Source organism: Epinephelus moara, chromosome 14, assembly GCF_006386435.1.
Source record: "Epinephelus moara isolate mb chromosome 14, YSFRI_EMoa_1.0, whole genome shotgun sequence".
Taxonomy (NCBI): Eukaryota; Metazoa; Chordata; class Actinopteri; order Perciformes; family Serranidae; genus Epinephelus; species Epinephelus moara.
In genome coordinates, this window is record NC_065519.1 from 34,381,638 (window position 1) to 34,406,612 (window position 24,975).

Consider the following 24,975-nt stretch of genomic DNA (forward strand, 5'->3'; position numbering starts at 1 on the left):
TGGCCGCCGTATTTGACAGGAATACATTACTGTCTGTGTCTGTGACCCCCGTTCAACCCACAATCGGTGGGATTCGCCTTTCGTTTATGCTGCTGGTTGGAATCTGTAGGCTGCTCGCACAGCGTGCTGAATGATTTAAGCCTATTTTGCTCGCTCAAACCTATTTTTAGTCGCAAATGCAAGTGCAGTGAGGGACAGAGTAAAATATCGCCACACTGCCGACATTTTACTCCGCACATCACGGCATGCTGTTTGATTGCGTTATCAAAACACGCCGCTATTATTCGGCCTTGCTTTTAACTTATTCCACCGAACACAGAATGTGTGTTTTTTTGCAATATTTGGCCGAATATATTCGCTTACCGAATATTCGGTGCATCCCTAAAAAAGAGTAAGAAAGTTCGAGTCCAGCAGGAGGGAGGGAGGGGTGGTGGACAGGTCAAACATATCCTGGACTTTCACCTGTGAAAACCAGAAGTCAGCTTTACTTTTTCAAAGCACATATTGTAGTTAATAGGTTGTCAAGTGACATACTTGTTAAGGTACTGTAACAAATACAGTTGTTTTAACCGTAACCATTTTTCTAAACCTAACCAAGGCGTTTTTGTTGCCTAAACCTGAAGTAGTTTTGGTGGTAAACCTATGTGTCCTGTGAAGAAGACAGTTAATTTTAAAAGATACTGTAGCATGTAAAGAGCAGAAGTGATGCAAAAACGGACATGACCAAAACTGACACTAGAAGGGTACCTAAAGCCATATAGTTTGAAGCATAGGGCCCCTGACCAAACTGCTGTATTTGACGTTGTAAGTGAAAACATTTTTCAACCAAGTCATGGAGCTAATGTTAGCTTAATAAGCTGATAACATCAGCCACTCTTATCACTGTTAAACTGTATATGAGCTGTGCAAGAACTAAAAGCTTGCCAACCATAGCCACAGTATCTATGAGGGGCAGTGTTTAGCACACTGTCCACTGAGTTTGAACCTCGTCGAAAGGCATATTTTCCACAAAGTTCCACAAAGCTACGTGCTACAACATCTATAGATTAGATTTGATGCTGGCTTTCAACAAAGCCCAGCTAATGAAAAAGCTCTCCATTCAAAGTCCAAGCCTACAGTAGACTTGATTTGCATACTGTACAGGATGCTGTTCTCATGTCATTTAAAGTAACATGATTACAATAAGTGTCCTACGTAAAGGTTGCAGGGTCAGTGGTTAGGTCACTGAGCTAAAGGAGTGGACATCTTGTTAATTCTGATTTATCTGCTCATGAACAAAGGTTAATGGGTCATTTATGTTTAAGCTGTTATAACAAGGCTTGGTTGGCAGTGCATCCCAGATTAGTCTACGCTGATACAGGTGATTGACTGAGGTGCTTACAACAAGCAACTGTGGCTGACGATAATTAAAAATGGCATGGGAAGTTATAAGCAAATGTTGGTGCAAGGCATCTTGGGAATTGACGTCCTTGATCGAGCTTGTTTTGTGGTGCGCTATTTAAACTCTGCGGTTTGAATATGCTGTACTGGAATGCCAAAATCCACAATTTGAACATTTATTCAGTAACATGCTGGCAAACAGAGGTAAGTGGCTCCTGGAATGAAAGGGAAACATGAAAATAAATCAACATTTTTCTGAGGAACAGAAAGGTAACTAGGGACTCAAGTGTTTTCTAAAGTAGGTTTCAATAATTTAACCAGGAGAGTGAAGGCAGAGGAACTGTTTCAACATTCCTGCTCACCCGTTTTGATTTTAGCTTTTCAAGGACTTTAACAAATAGGAATTGTAACAGCCGCCTCGCTGAACATGTTTATGTTAAGTAGACTTTCAGTCTCTTGCTTTCACCTCTACAGCCCTACGTCTTGTGTATGACACTGTGCCTCTGCCAGCGCACCAAGGGGTGGCTTTCTAGGTTAGTATTATGTGTGGTGGATAGAATGGGTCTAGGAGGGACTACAGTGTATTATCACAGAGCCATCTACAGTGAATTGGAGATAAACAGTGTGATTTTTACAGCAAGAGACAACAGGCTACCAACGCTTGTTTTGCACCCCCCATTTTGTGAGTGGTTTTCCTTTATCTGTCCCTCCCCATAGGTAAGATAAACTTTTAGAAATAAGGGTTGTTCTGGAAGGGCTGAGGTTCTGCCCAGAAACTTTTTGGTTCTGAAAAAAACCATAAGAAGAAAGGGTTCCTCAAGGGATCTCTATAAGACTAAGAGTTACATTAAGAACCTTCTTCATCCAAATGGCTCTTTTTTAGAAGAAGGAATTCGTCAGGGATTGTTGAAGGCATGGGTGCTAAAGATCCTCACCCTCATATATCAAAAAGTTTACTCATGTTTCATTGGTATTTTTAAACATAGATGTATCTGAAATCCCCTTAATTGGTTCATTTTACTTGTGCTTTGTCATAGTTGATATCTTTCCCATCAATTAATGCCATGCACTACCAGGGTTTCCATGGTTTTTGAAAACCTGGAAAAGTAATGGAAATTCCCATTGACATTATCCAGGCCTGGAAAAATCGTGGAACTTTGTTGTGTGTATAATGAATTTGTTGAAGTAATCTTCTGTGGCTAACCTTCCACATCATGTAACATAATGGCAAATCTGTTTGCTGTAGCTGTAGACATAACATAGCTCTACAATATGCAAGGGTTTTTTCTGTCTCTTCATTTTCTGCCCATGTTCCACCTCTCTTTTCATGGCAGTTATGTTTGGATCTGATATGTTTTAAAAAACACAAGGCAAGTTGGGCAAGATTTTATTTTTATATTGGGTCCTTAGAAGTTATGGAAATGTTTTGAAATGTTGACCATGACTGTATTGGAACCCTGTACTACATTGTCTGCCTTTTATGTTGTTGTTTTGTTTTTTCGGGCATTTTGCATTTGGTTCTTATTTTGGAACGGAGTTTTGGTTACCAACCCTACTACACCATTGAAAAAAGTAAAGGCTGTAGTAGTAATGATTTTACAAAATCTCCAACCCCTAAAAACATGATTGTGAACCATGTTGTGGGTTGTGTTGGATCACAGCCCTGTGATGAAGCCCAAGGCTGCTGGATGTGGCTGTCTTGACCCCAGGCCAACCTTTTACATTAAAAGCCATGATTAGTGGAGCAGAGGTCTACAAGGTGGGAAGGTTCTGATAGAATCCCCAGAGAGGGTTCTGGGTGAAACCATTACACCATAGAAGGGTAGGTAAAACACTATAAATGGTTCCAGGTCAAACCTTTATGTAAGGTTCTACCATGAACCCAAAAGGGTTCACCTATGGGAACAAGCTGAAGAACTCTATATGGTTCTAGTAAGCACAATTATTTTTAAGAGTGGACATAACAGAGGTAGGGCAGGTTGGGGAGGTGTAACTGAGCAGAGAAGGCTTTGATAATTATTGAAAAGGAGGATAGAGGAGAAGTGTTTGTGCAGTTGTATAAAAAATATACCTTTGGAAACTGGGTGGAGTAATGAGGACAGAAGTAAAGGAAAGGCAAAGAGATTAGACAAGACAAAAGGTGAGATGAGGAGAGCCCTCACCTTGTTCTTAGCAACAATAAAAGCCTCACAAATCCACCTGGCCTTGCCTCTGAATACATATTTTTCTCTGTGCCAAACCGAGAGGGCGTTCAATTCAACCCACACAGGGCAGACTTAACAATTACTCTCACTTTGAACGCAATTTCCTTGCTGGGGGAAATGATTGACAGATTGTATCCATGGTGTCAGGGGGGCAGCCACGCCCCTCCTGACTAAGGCAGAAATTAGAGAACAGTAGGAGCTAAATTACACCTTAGCAAAGACCTCTGGCAAGAGGACAGGGAGGGAAGCATGATGAATGAGGAAAGGATCAGAACAGAAAGGTAGAGGGTGAGTCGCGTGGGAGCATGGAGACGATTGGAGGAACGGCTCGGAAATACATTTGTAGCCACACACAAGCACACACACAGATGCGGGTAGACACACAAACATACGCACTGAGGTAATGGGTCTGCAGTACTATTGGAGTGCAAAGGGAGAGACACTTAAATGCCATCTCTACAGTTGGGATGCTATTTACTCCCTCACTCTCTCTCACACACACACACACACACACACTCTCACACACACACACACACACGCACGCACACAGTCATCTCCGCTCTCCCTACTATGTCATGCTCTCAAAGCACTCAGACTGATATGAGAGCAGCAAGCAACCAGCAGAGTGGCACAATGAGTCTCAGGGTATCTACAGTGGAAGAGCTCAACAGTAGCAGCATTGGTTTGTACACATTGTAAGGCAAAAAATAGCTGATGGACATCTACTGTGGTCGCTCCATAGAAACTGTTCTTTTATCAGTGCATATTTGGTTTGAAAGTGTAGGTCTTGTGATATGCCAAATCTTTGTTACTGTTAACAGATGCACTTAAAACGGCCAAAACCAGCAGTGACCTGATCCCACTTATGAAGGCTTGTGTGTGTGTCCAAACCTAGAGATTATAATTGGAAATTTAGCTCTCCTCCATGCATAGATGCTGAGTTGAGGAGGCAATGGTATTTTCAAAGCTGGAAAAGCTCAGATATACCACTCAGGACTGGATTGATAAATTCCAGTAAATATGGCAAGCATCCCTGGGCTACTGTTACAATTTCTGTGTTACAATTTAATACAACTTAATGCCTGTAACTGATAACCATAACTGACTAGAATCTAGGGATGAAAACTTAGAAATGGCACAAATGGTCCGTTCCATTAGAATATGCCTCAGAGCTTATCCATTCCTTTCATTGATGACATTTTTCTGATATATGCGTATTGCAAAACAATGATGTCAAACTCATGCGCGTATGCTGCTGAAAACGTGCAACAAGAAGGAGTCATGGCAGAGAGGAAGAAACATTTAGAAGAGTAGCTTTGGTTGTAATGTCTGTAAAATGATCATTTCAAAACAACGGCATTATGCTGAGACATCTCTTTATGCAATATGGGCTTAATCCAGGAATGACATGTTTGACACTCGCATGCACTGTTGCCACTGCTTCCCAACTGAGCAGCGCATCCATCACTGAGGGTAAATATTCTATGTTATAATAACATAAGCGCCACGCAGGCAGCTTTGCCGATTTATCTTTGACCAAGAAAACCTAAATGAAACACATCCTGTTTAAATATTCTACCATTTAATCCATTTTTAGTAATGACCTTTTTTCTCTACTCTGTTACCACACTGTACTCAGACTAATAAAACAGTTGACGCCGAAAATGTGTAGGCTGACTTTGTCCACACAAAATTGATCATGAATCGATAAGGGAGTTAGTAAAGAGTCAGACCGCTAAGCGGAATCCATAATAGCACTGGTATCAATAAAATCGTATCAATTCCTATCACCAATAGAAATTACTCACGCCATGTTACATTGAATTCGTGAGTTTTTGTTTTTCTCACTTGCTTCCATTGTGAACAAAGAATCCAAAAAGAAGAAAATTGTTGATGAATTGAAGTCAAAACTTGATCAGAACAACATACTCACATAACTTGGGCAGTATAATCCAAGTCTCATTTACTTAGTACTTCCCATTGACAAAAACAGTGATTGTACCTCACTGATCACAAGAGCTGGTTGTCTACCACTGCCTCAATCAGTTGGTTTGTTTATGTTATTGACTGGGGTTAATCCAAACTAACCCTTTAACACACCAAAGTACAAATTTGTTTTTAGAGTTTTCTTCACAAATTCAAGGCAACACAGGGAGAGTAATCGATGTACAAATGATCATTTTGCAGGGTTAAGTATTTCTTTAAGAGATTTACCTACCTGATTTTGGTCTCTCAATTAGGAAATTATAGGATAACATTAGACCTGTCCTTTAAATTGTATATCTTTCATTAAACAAGTAAAATATTCTGCTTGTGATATGTGTTAATGTGTTTCAGGATTAGTACATGTGTAGTCAGGAACAGTGGTAAATGTCAACTAAAGCGAGACTGAAACCAGTGTTTTCTTGAATTACGCTTATAAGCATCACTGACATTTTGTCACTTGACTGGCAGATTTGGCAGACTTATTTAGAGAAAAACAATGTTCTAGGAGTCAACAGAAGAATACATTAAATTACTTCTTAGTATTGATGTTCTTTGCAGCGTAGGGCGTTGCTGCCTGCTGGTGCCAAACCACTTGTGGCTGCTGTCTGATGGTCCACTAAGTGTTTGCTGCTAAGACAGATGGCGTAGTGTAGGTTTACTTCTATCTGGGTAAAGTGCTGCCAGCCTGGCTTCAAGAGGCCTCGACTGGAGCAGAGCCTTCAGCTCAGGCTCTTCACCTGGAGAGAGAGGGAAGAGTGGCAAAGGGCAGCACACTGACACTCACATTCACACGGACATTCACACCTACTGGGCTCTCTGAATGTGAACTGACACAAATGTAGACATACAAGCCACATGCGCACACACACATCTCCAAACCTCCTCACACACACACAGCCTACTTCACATGTAGAGCAGCGTTCCCAGCTGAGTGCCTCTCTCCAACCTGGCAATTTCAGCGGAAAGAGAATCCAGCTAAAGTACACAGGGCGTCATGCTGATTTCACAACAGGGGGGTTGAATGGCAGAATGGCCTCACTGCAGCCCTCGTTACTGATCCGGCAAGATCCAACTCATCTATTTCAATAGCACTCTATCATTCCCACTTGTGTGTGCATATACGGATGGAGCTAGATTGCAAAAGTCCCATTTTTTTTTTTACAATGTTGCTGTGGCAGTGTTGTATTATTCCTGTTTATCTGCTTCAGGACATATTTAGGATGGACAGACCCTTTATAGTTACTTCCAAAGAGCAATGAAATAAAGACGCACATGCACAAACACAAACACAATTCGTACACAGAACCATTATGTACATGCTCATACACACAGCACCATCTGACAGTGATGTTTTGGGTGACATTTAGTTTCTAGGTTGCACAAGATGCTCCTATAAATGAATCATGAGTAAATCTGTGAGGTGTGAATAATAGATGGGAGGAGAGGTAAAAAACAAAGGAGTGCTGTTATTATTTGTTAATAAGACACTCTGGAGCATCACTAACTAGATCTCATTACCACAATCCACGCAGGCATGCATACGCACACACCCAACCACAGCCACACAAACACACACACCTCCAACCGCCCACACACGCGCATACCTTGAGCACACACCCCACATGCCAAACACATGCAGAAGTCTCATCCTGCATGACTATTTTTACCTGTGAAGCCTGACGTTGCCTAGCACTCTGTAATTACATCCCACACTCCACCAACGAATGATTAGAAGCAATGATGGATGGGTTAACGCTGTCACCTAAGGATGCCTCGGTGCAAAACTAATTACGTGGCCGTACATGTGTCATATGCCTGATACATGCGATAGCCCTCTCAGCCTGCTGCCATAACTGTGGAACAAGTGCGATAAAGGTGGACGACATGTCTCCTGTTAATCAACAGATAAGAGATGATGAAGTAACTCCGCTGTTGATTAATAGATCTTTGTAGCTCAGTGGCGTCTGAAATATAGACTACCAGAGTGTCATAAAGAGCTCCTTTGGTGGCATTTGGTTTTCAGTTTTCCTCACCGAACATTTAACTCAAAGGGACAGTTCAAAATAGAAAAATACATATTTTTCCTCCTACCTGTAGTGCTATTTATCAACCTAAATTGTTTTGGTGTGAGTTGCTTAGTCTTAGAGATATGTCTGCCCTCTCTTGAATATAATGGAACTAGATGGCACTCAGCTTATGGTGCTCAAAAAAAAAAAAAAAAAAAACAACTGAAAAATTCAACAGCAATGTCTCTTCCCAGATATCATGACCTGGACCTTGTTGTGAGAAGTTTCATGTAGGAATGTAAGCGTGCATTTAGCACTAGCTTACCTAGCACCACTGAGTTAGCTAACATTACAGCTCAGCCAAGGAGGACACCATTAATGTTAACATCTCGCGCTCTTCCTTCTGCGTGGTGACACAGCTGACAAGTGTAGTTCAGTAGAAAGAAAATAGTTCCTACATGAAACAGCCAGTTTGGCACTTTGAGCTCCACAAGCTGAGTGCCATCTAATTCCATTATATTAGAGAGAAGGCAGACTTCCTTCTGGCCAGTATCTTCAGCACTGGGCAATTCACACCAAAACAATAGAACTACAGGTAAGAGGAAAAATATGTATTTTCTACTTTGAGATGAACTGTCCCTTTAAATTACTTGTTTCTTTCTCAGATAAAAACAATTGTAACCTTTTCTCTTGGCAATAAAAGTGATCTTTACAGTATTTTTATCGCTTAGCTAGGCTATATCTTGTAGACAGATAGGAGTATTTCACCAACAATCAACGCCCTGATTTCATCATCCTCCATGAAATCACTGTCAGAAATACTTTGTGCTTTTTACTATGCACTTTGTGGACATTTTCTGAATGTTCGCTGTTTCTCCTCTCACAGCCAGGAGAGATAGTTCTATGGATTTTCTGTCATGTATAGCAAGAAAAGTTGTTTAGATGCTGTGCATAGAAATGTTTTTGGTATTATTTGGATCAGGAGATGGGGTGTGTGCTTGTCTGCTTGTACATGCATGCAAAGTGTGTGTGTTGTGTGCAGACGGGGATGTGAGGGGTTGCGTTTATGATTGCCACGGCTGCAGCTGGGGCTGTGGGCTGAGTAATTGCCTGTCTTGGTAGGGAGAGCGTGGTAGCGAGCTAAAAGTCAAGTGCTCTCTTCCTGCTGTAGACCTCATTTGGATTCCACATAGCTAGCTAGCAAGCTAACGCCAGCCTTGGGCCTGTATTATTCATAGCTTGACTGATAGCTCTCACTAAAAGCATTGGAACTGGGCCAGGTGGTGATGGAGCGACAGGGGGAAGCGGCACCGCTGCAGCGCACTCTCTGCCTGGCAGGGGGAGAGGATACAGGACAGGAGTAAAGGATATGAAATTGAAGATAGAATGGAGCAGCAGGGAGATGAGCGGTTTTAACAGAAGCAGGGAAATGTATAAGCAGGATAGGAAGAGGAAGTAGAGATATAGAGATGAAGAGACTGAGGAGGTGAAGAGGGGACAGAGGGTGAAGACGGAAATCAGACAGAATTATCAGAAGGCCATATGAAGTTAAAGAACTACAAGACGTTAAAACACAGCTTACATTATAATAGAGATAGAGGATGAGTGCGCTAACCACAATAGGATGGAAATGGAGAGAAGGCAGATGCAGAAACGAAGAGCAGGCGAGCGAGCGAAGCCATTTCAAATAGAGGAGAGAAAGAGGCCTGGGAAAAAAGAAGAGGAGAACAGGCAGCCATCCACCCCCGCCAAGCTCAGCAACCCCTCTGCCTCCATGTGCAGAACCAGATAAGGTCGCATTAATCAAAATCTGCCACTTCCCCTTCCAAAAAAACACCGTCTATGCCATCAACCCCCCTCTGTGAAGTATCTGTCACCGAAACGGAAATTTCCATATTTAATGGGAAAGCTTTATATCACCAAAAAGCCAGTGTGGGCTGAGGGTGAAAAGAACAGAGTTGGTAGGATCTGTCAGCTCTGTCATTAGCTTATACACTTTAGACTGCATGTGGAGCCTTGGGGTTCATTTCAGTTTGGCTCTGACACCATTGTTATCATTTCAACAGTATGATGAAGCTGGACTGAGATTGGTCCTTCTCTTGTAGAACTACAATCACTTGTGTAATGATAGTATATTATAACAATACGATATTGACTATTCTTCATCATAGTCTCTTTCTTAGCACATTAAAGAGTACGTTTTTTTCCCAACAGCATATTCTGTCCTCACATAAACCTCTAATGCAATTTAAAACACATTTTGAAAGCATTTCAAAACCAGGACCGCCAAATTTACAGTGGCATGCACATGCGACTTCCCTCGTCATGCCTTCTTCTCTGATGCCATTTGTTTATTTTTTCCCTTTGTAATTTTCCCCCTTATTTGCCTCCTGTGCATATTATGACAAGCCTGCAGACTACCTTTCCGACATTACCCGGCGTCAGATAAACAGGTGGTGTTTACGCTTTTTTTTTTCATCCTCCTTTTTTTTCCTCTTTTTTTTTATAACCGCCTCCCCGAGGAAAGACATCAAAGGGAATAACAGATCATGTGCGGTGAGTGCGGAGTGTGCCAGGGGGACGTGGGCATGAAGGGGGGATCTGGGGTTGGGTGAGGGGGTGGGCAGCTGCTTAGGGCCAGCTCCAGGCTAGGCACATCCTGACCTCTAACCCCTGAACCCCCACAAGCCCTCCACGATCCTAACCTCCCCCCTCCCACCCCCGGCCAGCCCTCCCCTCAGAGCAGCTGCCAACTAAATTACATCAATGTCAAAAAACGCCCTCCTCCTCTGCTGGGGAGATGGAGCCTGGTAAACATGACGCAGAGTGGGAATCACAGTGTAACACGGGAAGGGCAGACTCTTTGGTCTCTATGCCAGAATTACAGTAAAGGATAAGTTCGGTTATATTTATATCTTGTCAACAAAAAAGACCAAAAACTGAGTTGCGCTTTTGTGTTTCTCAGTAAGCGCCACTTCCCCAGCTTGTCTGTGGCTCACAAGCTACTAGTTGGTTCCTACTGACATATATCTTTAAAATCTTGTATAACGTACCTAAAATAAATGGACACTGTACTTTTTTACATCACATTTTAACTCATGACCTTCAGTGACCTTGTTCATGATGAGGAATACGTCATCCCATGCCCATATGACCCAAATATTCCAAACACAAACCAATTAACCAACAGTTTGCAGGGCTGGGATGGAGATGCATGCCCAAAAGAAATGCCCACATTTCTGGTCAGAAGCTGAAACACACCTTGTTTTAAGACTTGGATAATAACAGATTTTCGGATATGTGCAAATATCACAACACTGACCTTTTCAAGAAAGTGGCTGAAGGAAGGAAAGAGTGAGGCTGTGTTTGCACAGTTTAACAAGTCCGCTACCAGTTGAGAACTTTGTAAATATACTTTTTTGATGTCCAAAAAAAAAAAAAAAAAGGAAAATGGTACAAAAGCGATAAACTTTATGTTAGGGCATGCTAATCGCAGTATGCACTGCTGCATGTAAACGGGTATATTGATTTTCATTAGCCATGTAAAGAGCTTCATGGAATATTGTCTTTTTGGAATAAGAGCATAAAACAATATTTTGTGCATGTGAATGAATAATCAGTGTGGCTCAATAATGTGGTTATTACAGTTTTTGGACAGCAAAGGAGCTCTATGGAATGGAGGAATAATGTCTATATCCAGCTTTTGCTGAAGAGGCAGTACTTGTTTAGATAAACTTGTTTTAGGTTTTGGTCTTTTTATGGGCTTCGACAAAAATCACAAAAATTTATATTACCAGACTTTTGCATTTTTGTTGTTCAGTTTAAGGCTGAAATGATTAAAGTTGGTCAATCAGCAGGAAACCACTTAATCAAGCAAAAAAGCCAAATGTTCCAGTTTTTTTCTAATCTACTGTGAAATTTTGCTTTATTTGTCTTAAGTGATATTTTATTTTATATATATATATATATATATATAAGACTTAAAAAAATTGTGGTAGCTGTTTTTTTACAATTTGTCTGACATTTTATTGGACAAACAGCTAGTCAATTATTAAGGAAAACAAATCAACAGAATGATAAATAATGAAAATATTTGCAGCCCTATATAAGCAACACATTCCAGTGAATGAAGGGATTCTTAGTATAGATTGTGACTAATACGCTGCCTATTATTCAGTGTAAGAAGCAAAAACTGAATGAAGGGAAAAACTATTATTTGCAATCGGCTCACAATCTAGTTTACCTTGGACTTTCTATTCATTCACATCTGCTCGTCTCTGTCAGCTCATCCAAATAAACAACTATTATGACAGCCTACACTGTGGCTTACATAGACAAATGGACAAGCTGGAGGAGAGAATTCCTCTTCCAAAATGGCTGCTGGGCTAGCAGCTAACTAGCTGGCCTCTGTGTGTGTCTGTGAGTTGAGGTGATTGATTGAAGTCATTACGCTGGTGGAAAGACTCCTTACCTGGCTAATCCAGGAGTGAATTTAGCTGCAGCATGACAGATAGCCGCATTACGCCCCCAGAATCTGCTGCTGGATGAGCTCTCCTGCTCAGGACCTCCACTACCATATTATGCAAAATGGCTGGTATGATACACATTTCAATATTCTACCTGATACATCTTAAAATCCCCAACCTAATTGTGACACTCAACTCAGAGGCTAAAAACAGAAATGCTAAAGAATTTGACATATTAAATCATTATTAAAATATATCATAAATAGTTATCATGAAGTACATTTTTACCTGAAGGGGCTTCTACACCTGTGTTATACATTTTGTGGAAATTAGAGGAATACCTCATCCCCCAAATGATCAACTGTATATCAAAAACTCATCCTGTGTTGCGTTGAATTTATGAAGAAAAATTTGTTTTCCCCACATGCCTCCAGTGAACGAAGAATCCAAAACGGTGAAAAGATTTTGATGAATTGAAGTAACAACAGCAAAAATTTATCAAAACATCTATTTTCAAACTTTCACACCAGTCCTGTAGTATAATCCAAGTCTCATTTACTCAGTCTTTTGCTCAATACTTCCCAAAGAGACAGCCCTTTTTTTGACAGGAACTGAATTGAAAGTGAAACTTAATCTATGCTCTCTTCAAAGCCAAACTCCATTGTCAAAGAGTTATTTTACCTTGCTGAACACGGGAGCTGCTGGTCCACCACTGCCTCAGTTATCATTGTGTGACATTGGTGAATCCAAACTAAACCTTTAAAACACCAAAGTTTTCTTCACAAATTCAACGTAACATGGGGTGCCAATAATTAAATATCACTTGTGGGGTAGGCTTTTTCTTTAAATCAGAATACACAACAACAACAGGTACAGTAAGGACAGCACCTAGCGATTATTTTCGGATTGCTTGTTTAGTCTGACTAGCATTTCAAAATCCAAAGATATGTAGTTTAAACAGAAACAGAAAAGACAAGAGTGGAGCAAAAAAATGTTAGCAAGTGTTTGCCTTGATTGCTTTTCATTTATCAGATTTATTGCCAGTTAATTGTATGTCAAATGTTTTGTAGACTCATCGTTTCACCTCTACCCCAGTCTTCACAATTGTGACCATCAAGCTCTAAATTTCCATAGCCTGTCCTATCATATTACAGAGTTTTGGTACCTCATCAGTTGTGGCAACAAAAACAAAATAGCCCATTATCAGAGCACCTCTGACTTGTCTCATCCCATCTTTAATGCTCACAGCTCCCACATCCCCCACCAAATACACCACAGCTCCTTGATGGGACAGTATCAGTAAGGTGCACAAACAACCATTGAGTGTGAATAGTAGTTGGCCAGATATGGATAATAGAAGCTAAAGGGGGCAGATGAGGTCTTGGATGGGCTCAAGGAGTGAGGATAGAACACAGGAAGATGTTGCGAGGCACATGCGAGATGTCCACTAGAGTCATTACTAGCCACTGTACTGTATCTCATGCTGAGACTGGGGAGGCTTGGTGTGAGTATTTGACTTAAGTTAAGACTGGATATATTAGCTGCAGGCTACAAATGTTGGAGCTGGGGCAGTGAATGGGCAACAACCGGCTTATTGAACCAGTGAGGTGAACAGCATGTCTGTTGGGCACTGATGCCTCTTTGCTACTTCACTACTGCGCTTGCTGTCTAAAACACATATACCATTGTATCGTCAAGAAATGGTGAATTTGGAGTCGTGCTTTGTTGAAATATGCAAGCAAACATGAGAAGATTACACTTAATGTCTTGTATTAGGAGGACTTTTGTGTAAATCCAAGTGGACATGTAATTTCAGCACGTTCACACTCACATCATATATGGTTCCCTGACACTGAGGATTATTTCGACACTATGAAGTAATATTTCATGAGTTTTAGGTGTGTGTATGTGTGTGTGTGAATGAGCCATAGCAGCTGATATGTGAGCGGGGAGCCTGAGACGACAGAAAACGCCCCAAATTGCAGCGTCTGCCATGCGCTGAGCCTCCTGCACCAAGACACTGTCTTTTGTTCTCCCCTGCTAGCGGGAGAAGCCTGACAGCTCTGAAATGATCCTCTCTCCTCTTTCATACACACACACATCTCTCCTTCTCTTTTCAACTTCTCTACTATATATTTCCCAATTTTGCGTGCACACAAAAGCGGTACATACACACACACACACACACACACATGCACAAAAAACATACATTCTGCTGTCTGTCTCGCTCCTATAGCCTTTATTTTTCCTCCCCACCTCTCGTTTTCTCTCCCTGTCTGTCTTTCTCTCTCATTTTTCCTCACTGGCTTGCTGTGAGGATGGCGAATCCCTCATGGATTTCTGGAGGGTATCACCATGGAGACGGGGCTCTGCCACACGTGTCTGTAGATCCTCCTGCTGGATAGGGGGCACAGCCAGAGGTGGTGCATTCCCTCCATCTCTAGTCTGTTCCATGGAGAGCGAAGGGAGAGACAACAATGAGCTGAGGTTGAGGGAGAGATAGGAGAAAATGGGAAAAGGGTAGAAAGTGTAAGTGGTGGAAATGTAGAGAGAAATTGGCGTGAGAGAGGGATTGAGGTAATCTATACTACAGCATATACAGCATACGGAGGAGGTGGAGAAAGTGGATGTATGGTGGCAAAAGGAGCAGGTGAGGTGAGAACAGAGAGGGAGAAATATGAGGTGAGAATGTTGGGTGACAGGAAGAGATGACGAGAGAGAGAGAGAGGAGAAAAGAAGCAGCAGTGAGAGGAGGCAGAGGAAAAGGCAACAGCCGTCTCATCCCTGTGTCAGGGAGACAAATAGCGTGTGATGCTAATGACTGGCTAAAGCTTTTGCCCCTGCTGAGAACAGCCGCTAATATGACTGCTAATAAAGGCGGCATGGAACGCTGTCGCATTCCAGCAGTCGCTCAACTGTCGCCCAAAATTAGCCAAACGGGAGCTCTCCCTCTCCTGCCGCTCCACTCTCCTGCCTCACATTAATGCTCCAGAAATGGGACCCTCTCTGTAACGTTTCCAGGAGGTTTTTCTTTTGCATTAAAGGGCCACTTGTTCACACAGTAATAGAATTTGTTCCATCTTATAATGCTGAGGATGCCCACTCCATAAAATATGAAGTGGTCTTTTTGTGATCTGAGGCTCTTTTCGTCTTTGATTGCTACCTCTCATACCGCACACTCCTCTTGGAGGATTTTGTGATTCTGCCAGGGGACACAGCAAAAGGAAACTTAGAATGGTACAGTATTTTCTCATCTTCTTCCTCTCTCTGCACAATGCCTGCAGAATGCCTTTTCTTTTTAATTTTAATGCCACCTAATTATTTCTGGAATTTTAATTGCCAAGCGCAGTGAGTGGGATGCATCGCCTGTGATGACGAATGTTGTAGCCAAGGTCACACAGCGACAGAGCCAGGGAACGTGGGATGGCGGAGCTGTGGAGGCTTCCTGTGGCTTAGTCATCGTGGGGCTCGAGGAGCGTCGGGGCAAACACACCTCTCACGGTGTCACAACAACCTGACAACGCCTCTTAACACGAGTGTGATTAAAATGCATTTACATAAGATGCTCTGCGGTCGCTTTCAATGAGCAGGAGCTTTTAAACAGAAGCCAAATATCTGTTCCACTGTAGGTGGAACTTTTAGAGTAGTCGGGTTTTAAAGCATGTCCGCTCTCTGTTATCAAAAGGCCGCTTTGTTTGTACAATCCTGACCCAAAATTATGAAGTGCACTTGACTCCTTTTAAAGATACAATGAAAAAAATACAAACCCAGCATTTATTATTTGCTATCCATTAGCTGATGTTGCAAAGCAATTATAGTAATTCAACAACTTCTTTTTTTAGAGGTATTCAGGTATAGTCGCATTAATACCTGTCAGCTACTGAGCTATGCAGCTCAATGCTTGAGAGCAAACGCTGCCTTAAGACTACTTTATTTTTAAGGTAAAGGTAGGGAGACTGGACCAGGAGACAGAGGGGGAGAGGAGGGGTGAGAGACTATGTCCCATTCCCACACCACTTTTCCCTCTTCCCATCCCTTCTCCCCCTCCTCCTTCCTCCCACTCACCTATCCTCCTCTCCTGCCAGCCCGCCTGCCTTGGCAGCAGCTAACCTGCTGGGACCGGCCCTTGATTTATTTGGAGAGGGCCCTGGAACGGAGGGGCCAGGATGAGTGGCATTTTAATGTGCTTTTGAGATGTTTGGTCACAAGCACTATTGATCACAGTGCCGCAGCGCACACACACACACACACACCCCTCCCTCACTGTCCCGCAGACCCTCACGCTGCCCTGGGGGAGAGGTCTGGCTGTCAGGCAGGGAATGAGTTTCCATGCGGGCTTAGATTAATGAAATGAGGCCCCTGGTTGCGGGGGGTGCAGGGGGTCAGACCATTAAGGAATCCCTGGGCTGGGCGAGATTGAGCCTGCCAGCTGACTGTACCCTGACTGACTGATGGACGTCCGGGACTGAAGAGAGAGGGAGAGAGAGAGGAGGATGGATAGGATATTGGACTGTGGGACACACTGATGTGAAAAACAGAGAAAAAAGGGGCAACTGAAATGTGTTGCTAAGACTGCGATCCACTATCCTACAACGCCACCTCACCACTGCCTTTTCCGTAGCCACTCTACAACAAAAGCAGCACATACTGACTAACAACTACCATTTTCTTAGTCTCACACACAGCCTTGTGCCATTCATTCACATCAGGTCTTACTCTAAGTAGCGCCGAGCCGAGGAAACATCCAGAGGTTGTAAAAATAGGAGCCAGGGATATTTCACAGCCGAGTGAACATGCCCAAAGCGTGTTTAGCTCTCTTACACTCCAGCCCGGACAAGGGGTTTATTTGATGGCCAAAACACTCAGCAGAACTCATCATAATTCTGACTGTGTGGGTGCTTTTGTTTTCAAACGTGCCAAATGTGTGCACACAGCCACACACATGCACACACACTCATACATAAATGTACAAACAGCAGCACACGTTGGAAAGTCACGCACATGCAGCTTACATTGGGGGGCCGGGTAGCAGCTCGGGGCTCTCAGAGGTTTGATGAGTGAAATGGATTAAGCCCCTGTGATCAATAGCCTGAGCGAATACACAGATTATCAGATTATCAGATTAAGATCTGTCCCCCTGCTGCCGAGGGGAGCCAGAGAATACATTAAAACCTGAGGTGCCTCGGCGAGATTCAATTAATCAGGCTACAGGTTGTCTTTTCCCCCCTTACAGTCAATTCCAGACAAGCCGTTGTGTTTTGCTGCACTCGGTTCACGTCAGAACAAGGGCATATCACTCTGGAACAAAGTGTTTGCGGAGCACGCACAGTGATTTTCTTTTGCCTGAAGAACAAATTGGTGTTACCTGAATATAAATGAATGTGAAAATAAACTAAATCTTCTGCTTTGTTTGCTCCAAAGATAGAGACTTTGTAACTGTTTTCAAGAAGAAATGGAGCATTTTATTATAATTGCCCAATAGTTAATGAGTACATGTCTAATTAAGGTTGGTTAAGCAAAGTTTAATATTTTTCCCAGCAGAAGAACTTAAGAGGCATTGCTTTCCTTGCAGTAAGATGCTCTTGTTCCACTGCTGCTTTGTGTATTGTATTCTAGTTTGTAAACCACGGCACCTTAACACAGAGGCCTGATTGCAAATGAGCATTAGCATTTATGGCCAGGTGAGGCTAACAGCTAATGGCTGCTCTGTTATCTCTCCTCTGCAGTGTGTACGGCTGCCCCCTGGCCAAGAAGAGAAAGAGTCTAGACAGGCAAACCCTGGAAACGTCCCCCAAGAGGAGCACCTACCTAGATGACATGGACAACTCCACCATGGAGGAGTGCTACGAGACAGATGGGTCCGAGGAGATGGACGACAGGGAGGAAGAGGAGGAGGAAGGGGCGGTAGAGGAGGAGGAGGAAGAGGGAGAGGTGGAGGAGGAGGAAGAAGAGGAGGTGGAAGGCTATATGGACTACAACGTAGAGCAAATGGAGCACGAAGATGGGGAGGTGGAGAGAGGGGACGGAGAAGGTGAGGAAGAGGAGGAGGAGGAAGAAGAGGAGGTAGAGGTAGAGCAAGAAGAGGAGGAAGAGGGCGAGGAGGAGCGGGTGGAGGAGGCAGAGGAAGAGGAGGAAGCAGTAGAGGAGGTGGACTATGAAGAGGGAGAGGAGGAGGAAGGAGAGCAGAGTCAAGGGCAAGGTGAGATAACTTTAGTCATATTGTACTAAAACACAGTAGATAGATGTTGGTGTTGAACGCTCTAGAACATTGATGCCATTCACATGTCTGTGCAGTCACGTTAGGGCTACAGCCAGCAGCTGGTTAGCTTAGTTTAGCACAAAGATTGGAAACAAGGGGAAACAGCTAGCCTGGCTTTGTCCAAAGTTAAAAAATTCCACTCACAGAAGCAGCATTCTTAACTCTCACTATTAACATGTTATATCTCATTTGTTTAACCCAAACTGTAAAAACGACAATTTACCATTAAATTGGGGGTTATGTCTTGGCTCAGTTGCCAGGCCACGAGTCAACACTTCAGAAAGTGACAGTGCCCCGACTGTTTTGTATGCATTAAACAAAGAAGATGTAAACTGGTGATTAATTAGATTTAGAGGTGCTGATGGGAGGACTTTGTTACCTCTGGACAGAGTTAGGCTAACTGTTTCCATGTTTCCAGTCTTTGTGCTAAGCTAAGCTTAGCTAAGCCAACGAAATGCTGAGTGCTGATTTACCGTACAGACCAAGCCCTGGCAATGATGCACCCTGACCTTCTTCCTAAGCAAACTTTCTCGCTCTTAATGTAGCAAAATGTCAGTTGCTCTGAGCGTTCAGTATTGCTGCTGATGGATTTACATTGCAGTTAGTTGAAAGCCCCGTGCATCTCATACAAACAAAAAGGGAGCCTCGTTTCCCAGTATCAAGCACAGAGTGACAATGTGTCGGTAAAGCCAGGCTGTACAGACGATACTGGTATCAATCTTCTCATGTAACTCTCCATCAGAAAGCAAATAAACATTCTTCTCAAAAAGTAAAAAAAAAAAATGTTTTTAACACTATATCTATCTATCATTATTTTTCAAGTACTGTGTTTGCATATCTTATATATTTCATTATTTGATGAGCTGATTGAAGTAGTTTGGGGCAGTTGGGCATGATGTTCAAACACTGATTGTGTTTTTCATTGGAAAAAGATAAAAGACCTGACACAATATACTGAATCCAGCATGGCTGAGGCCACACAGTGTATTATTCCTACAGTGACAGGTTATTTTTTAATGTCATTTTTTATGTGATTCATTCATTTATTCATTTCACATTTTACTCACATATATATGCACATTTTCAAAGTGCTACTGAACTCTTACTGTAGTCTAAACCCACCAGACGCTGGAGAAGTGGTGCACTTGCAGCTATTTGTTTGCTGCTTTCTTGTTTTTTAATAGAGTTCATCTTAAAAATATTTAGTACCTTAATTACAGTGAAATTATCAAAATTGATGGCTAAAATTTAGCAGAATCCAACTTTGCAATTATTTCCCACTGAAATGTTTTAGCTTTCTCCAGAAGACCTTTGCCAGAAACAGTAGAGCCATTAGTGCTAAACCTGGAACCATGATTATTTTTTGTAAGCAACAGAAAGGAACAAACTAATCATTTCTAATAACAAAGGAATCTTCAGTTGCTTAAATATTAAATCTTAGAAATATTAGAGATGTTGACAATCAAATCCTTAGTGTAATTATGGCTTTCTTGAAGACATGATGCAGAAATACCATCTATGTTTTGGGACTGGGATTTAAGAAACTCCTGCCCCATATGTTATCCCCCCCCCCCCCTCCCCCGACATGCCCAAGACCAGATTTGGCAGGTTTCTCTCCAGCAGATTCTGCTTTGCACCCCCGCATCACGATTGGACCTGACAGTGCCTTCAAGTCCAATTAAGAGTGAAGCTCTGAGAGAGGAGTGTGTTAACCCTGTTTGGCGCGTAGCTCTACCCACCCAAAGTGTTGATGTGGCATCGCAGCAGCAGCCATGCTCTTATTTTCGTTGCAGAATGTGAATCTCTACAGACTGGTGTTCATTAGAGCCCACAGCCGAGGCCTTATCCGTAACACTGAGACGGTGGACTGTTGCCACTGTCTCTTCAGCCTGTCAACAGCCTCTCTTTCCATGGGTAGACGCTGATTACCATGTTTTTTTGATAAGTGCTATGGACATGCCACAGTGCGTCTTGTTGTCACTGGAAGGTGTTCTCTTGCCTGATGAATTCTCCAAATCCTTCTCATCAACGAGCTCTCTAATCATTGTGTTTGCTTTATTGGAATAAGGATTCAACAGCATTTTAATCTGCAGCATTTTCCTTTAGAAAGGCAGAAAAATCTTTCTGTATGCATCATTACCATGTTCCCCATTCGCCCCAAGACAGCCGTACTGGATGGTCGCTGGGCAGATTCCAATCTCCTAAATGTAATAGAGGTGACATTCTGGAGCTTCTCTGTGTTTCTCAGTGGCATGCACATCTCTGTAGCTAATCCAAAGCCAATTCAGGGCAGGGCAGTCCCTCTGTTCCCTCCTTAATCTGTTTCGCTTCCATATCCCTTTTGTGTACCTTGATTGCTCTTCAAATTGCTTTCCTGTGCCATGTTTCATACCATCAAAAATTAAACCCCTGGTGCAGGAGGTTGCTGTAAGAAGCCTTCCACTGTCAAAATGTGTGCCTGGTCATTCGTGACTGTTCCCTCTTCCCGCTCTAAAGCCCTCACCCCCCAAGCACCAATATTGTGTTGCTCTCATTAGATTGGAGTGCGTGTGTGAGTGTGTACAGTATGTGAGTGAAGGAAAGTCAGTTTGAGGGTTTAGTCTATGTACAAAGTATATAGTTGGATTACATTCACAATTGTTTTTGTATGCATATTTTTGTTTTGATGAATACAGTCAAGTTCACGTAATTGTGTTGATCACTGATACATTTTTGAGCCTGGTCATAATTAATTTTTCATCACTAACAAATAACACTGTTTTTTATTATTGTCATTATTTTTTGTCTCGTGATTCATTCATTCCCACCAGAAGTCAAACTCTTGTTTATTATTTCTGTGTGTAGGGAGGGTGGGGGGCCTTTGGGTTCATTTTCTCTGCAGGAATGTAAGTGGCAAATGTGACGCCAACGTGAGCGATGTGCTCTTGGCGGCTCAGGGCGGAAATGTGAAAGGAGAGATTGGAAGTGCTCCAGGAGTGAGTGCTTGAAATTACTGACAGAAGAGGTTCAGTAACCTTTTGCAGCCTGTCAGAATCAATTAGGCAGTGAAAGGAATTCTAAAGATACTGATGATTGAATGAGAAAAGAACTTAACTAGCAAACGTTGAATAGCTACTGACTGGGGTTCATCGTGTTGCAGATGGAACACCATATTATCTCTCATATTTTAGACTCTCCTGTAAAAAAAAAAAAGCTCACTGTAATTCAAAGATTTTCTCACAGTGTTTTGATTCACACTGCTGAACAATGACTAAAATGCTATCTCATTTGCAACTATTTACAGAATTCTTCAGTAATATTATTAATCGTAAGACCTGTGAATTTCTGTTTCTAAAGACATCCAGGAAATAAGGGCAAGAAGAAGACTTGCCAAAGATATATTCCCTAGTTTCATAGATCCCCATTTACCAGAGCATCTTTCTCTGGAACTTTCCCCAGCCGCTATATTTAACTTCCTGTGCTGATTCACAATTCAGAACACAAGCTGCTGTTAAGACTCTCAAAGTAAATTATTAGGGGAAGCAAAGAGTTCCTTATCCAATTTAGATGGACCAAGCCCAGAAATCTGATTTACCAGTAAAATAGAATGACGGAAATGAAATTACAAGACGTTTGTTCTTTCTTTCCAACAGAGGACGATCAGATGAGCAGCAGCGAGGGGGGCGAGGGCGATGGCGGAGGTGGTGGCGGCAGTGCCAAATCCGGGCCGACGACGGAGAAGGACGACAACAACAACGACGAGTACGAGAACTACGATGAACTCGTGGCCAAGTCCCTTCTCAACCTGGGCAAGATCGCGGAAGACGCCGCCAACCGAGCCATGACAGAATCCGAGATGAACAGCAACTCCTCTAACAGCGCAGAGGAAGAGGAAGAGGAGGATGAAGATGAAGAGGAGGACGAAGAGGAGGAGGAGGAGGAAGAGGAGGAGGAGGAGGAGGAAGAGGAGGAGGAAGAGGAAGAGGAGGAAGAAGAAGAGGGGGAAGGGGATGAAACACAGAGGGGTGATCTGACTTTGGACGTTGACAGTGATGTGGTTCGGGAGACGGTGGACTCCCTTAAACTTCTGGCACAAGGTCACGGTGCAGTATTGTCAGACAATTTAGATGGACAGGAGTTTGAGGACAGTACAGCCGGGAATGGGGATGAAAATGACTGTACTCACAATGGGGGAAACGCACATAATGGTGGTAATGGACAAGTTAAGATCAATAGTAACGGACAAATAGAAAACAGCGACGAGGAAGTGTGTCTAAGCAGTCTGGAGTGCCTAAGAAACCAATGCTTCGATCTTGCTCGGAAACTAAGCGAAACAAAGTCCACTGACCGAAACGGACCATCCCAGCAAAATCATTTTTCATGCGGGGATCCCAATCAACAGCCCCAGCATCACAGCTATGGGGATTTCCACCATAGTCAAGATGACAGACGAACGCTTGATAGGAACTATTCCGACATGGACAATCTCATGAAGCTTGAGGAGCAGCTGAGCCCACGCTCCAAGGCATTCTCCAGTTGTGCACAGGACAACCGATACCACACCAACCTCCGGGACTTTGATGAGGACACAGCTTCCGTGACGTCGGACCGGTCAGAAGAAGTGTTTGACATGACGAAGGGTAACCTGTCCCTGTTGGAGAAGGCCATTGCACTAGAATCAGAACGTGCCAAGGCAATGCGGGATAAAATGGCGGCCGAGGCTGCCAGGAGAGACGGCGTGAGGTATAACCATGAAGACCATGGCCCGCGGCATGGCTACGGTGTTGAGCGTAAAGCCCGGCTTCCCGACGGCATGAAGAAGCCATTCTACCATAAAGGTGAGTGGATCTTTCAAAGGCCGACACACTCAGATGCAGACCAAACCTCCACTGGGAACCATATCTACACAAGTGTAGACATGTTTACCTCATTTAACAAGCTCAGGTAAAATGTTTGTCTGCAACTGTTTGGCTCTGTATTCTATCTATCCTGTACCGGAGACTAGACAGCCCACATGCATTCTGGGAACCTCACTATAACCCCAGGACAAGCTTTTTCAGCCAATTTGGAAATTCGCATCTCGGTAGCAGCGGGAGCGGCAGCAGCAGCTTATGTTGTTAAAATAGGCCAGCATGGAAACATCAGAGGGTAGGCTTGTCAGGCATAAGTAATGGCAATCTGCACGGCCTGTTAGGACCGCAAATCTCATCCCTGCGATGCAGCTTGGGGTAAAGCCGCCTATTTTTAAACCTGTGCAAGCACTTGGGAGAGGAAGCTACAAAACCAGAGGCCTTCTGCCTTTAGAAAAGAATCAGTCTGTAGGGAACAAGGAAGCTTTTTACGTCTGTTTATGATGCTTATGACCTACTGTTACTGGTACCACAGATAGACAGATATATATGGCTAATCATATAGTACAGATACTGCAGTATTCCGTCAGTGGTAATTGTTATACAGTGTCTGCTTGTATATACATACAGGATACAGTTGCAGTTACGCAGACATTGCAGTGGCATTTACAGTGGTTTGATTTCAAGCTCCCTTGTTTAACTCTTAATTATTTCTCTCATCATATCCTTGACTGCAACAATATTCAGACTTAGTTAGGTTAAATAATTTCCCCCCATAAGGAAGATATCAGATGAGACCAACAAATAGGAGCATGCTAATTCACAGCAGGGTTATATTACACCTTAAATGCCACACAACTCCCAGCAGGTATATATTGCGACTTAAATGCCACACAAATGTTAATTTCGAAAGCCTTCCCTGGCCCCTGTGTCTGGCTAATGTTGGAATAATGAGAGGACGCAAGACAGTTGCGTCACGATAACATCTTTCCTCAGGCAAGATAGTAGCAGACACTCGTTGACCAGGGTTCCTGTGTGATTCATAAAACAGAGCATGGAGAGGGAGGGGGGAACCAGGATTGGGGGGTGTTTCACAGAACAGCCCCGCTCCCTAAGAGAAGCATGAGGCTGAGATGAAAATTGAACAGTATCAGAATGACCGATAACGAACGGCAGGCCAACTGACTGCACATTAATTATCCAGAGATGGTATGGTAATGGGGGCCATTTGCTATGCAAAGCGCAGACCGTCCCCAGCCACAATCAATATCCCCTGCTTTCTAATATGCCTTCCACTTGGCTGCTTCCAGTCTGTGCTATAGAAGCGTGGCAGGCATCACATATGTGTGGAAATGGAGAATTATTTCCAACATACTGTTCAAACACTAACAGTCAATGTAATAATCTGCCCCAAAAGAAGCCATTATTAAGAAGCCACATTTTACATGCAGACCAAGTTCGTTATCAACATGAAATTTCCCTGGCTTTATTGCACTGGTGCCAGACAGAAGAGCCAGACATGACATAGCAATATTGTACCAAACTCATATGCCCCTAACATGACATAGATAGATGATAGCCACAGTGGATAATGAGGTGCTTTTTTCTGATGAATGAGACATGGATTTCATGTGGTGACTCAATTGTATGAGTAGGTGTGCTCCTTGCCACCTCTCAGCTTTGTCCTTTCTCAACCCTCCTATCTCTTTCACCTGATTGTTCTCCTCTTTGCTCGCACTCCACAACCTCTGGTTTATTTTGGCTCGTCAGTAAGAGCCTTAGGTGGAGCTACTTAGTTACACAGGCCTGTAAAACTTTAATCAGTGGTCTGTCTTTCTGTGGCAT

The 24,975-nt window shown here is 43.0% G+C and overlaps 1 protein-coding gene across 1 annotated transcript in view; it reads left to right on the top strand.

Moving 5' to 3' along the window:
* LOC126401427 (myelin transcription factor 1-like protein) overlaps window positions 1-24,975 on the top strand; it is a 123,419-nt gene that overhangs the window by 61,713 nt on the left and 36,731 nt on the right. Inside the window, exons 5-6 of the mRNA XM_050062668.1 lie at window positions 17,769-18,241; window positions 21,934-23,118. Coding sequence (XP_049918625.1) covers window positions 17,769-18,241; window positions 21,934-23,118 — 1,658 coding nt within the window. The remainder of the gene's footprint in view (window positions 1-17,768; window positions 18,242-21,933; window positions 23,119-24,975) is intronic.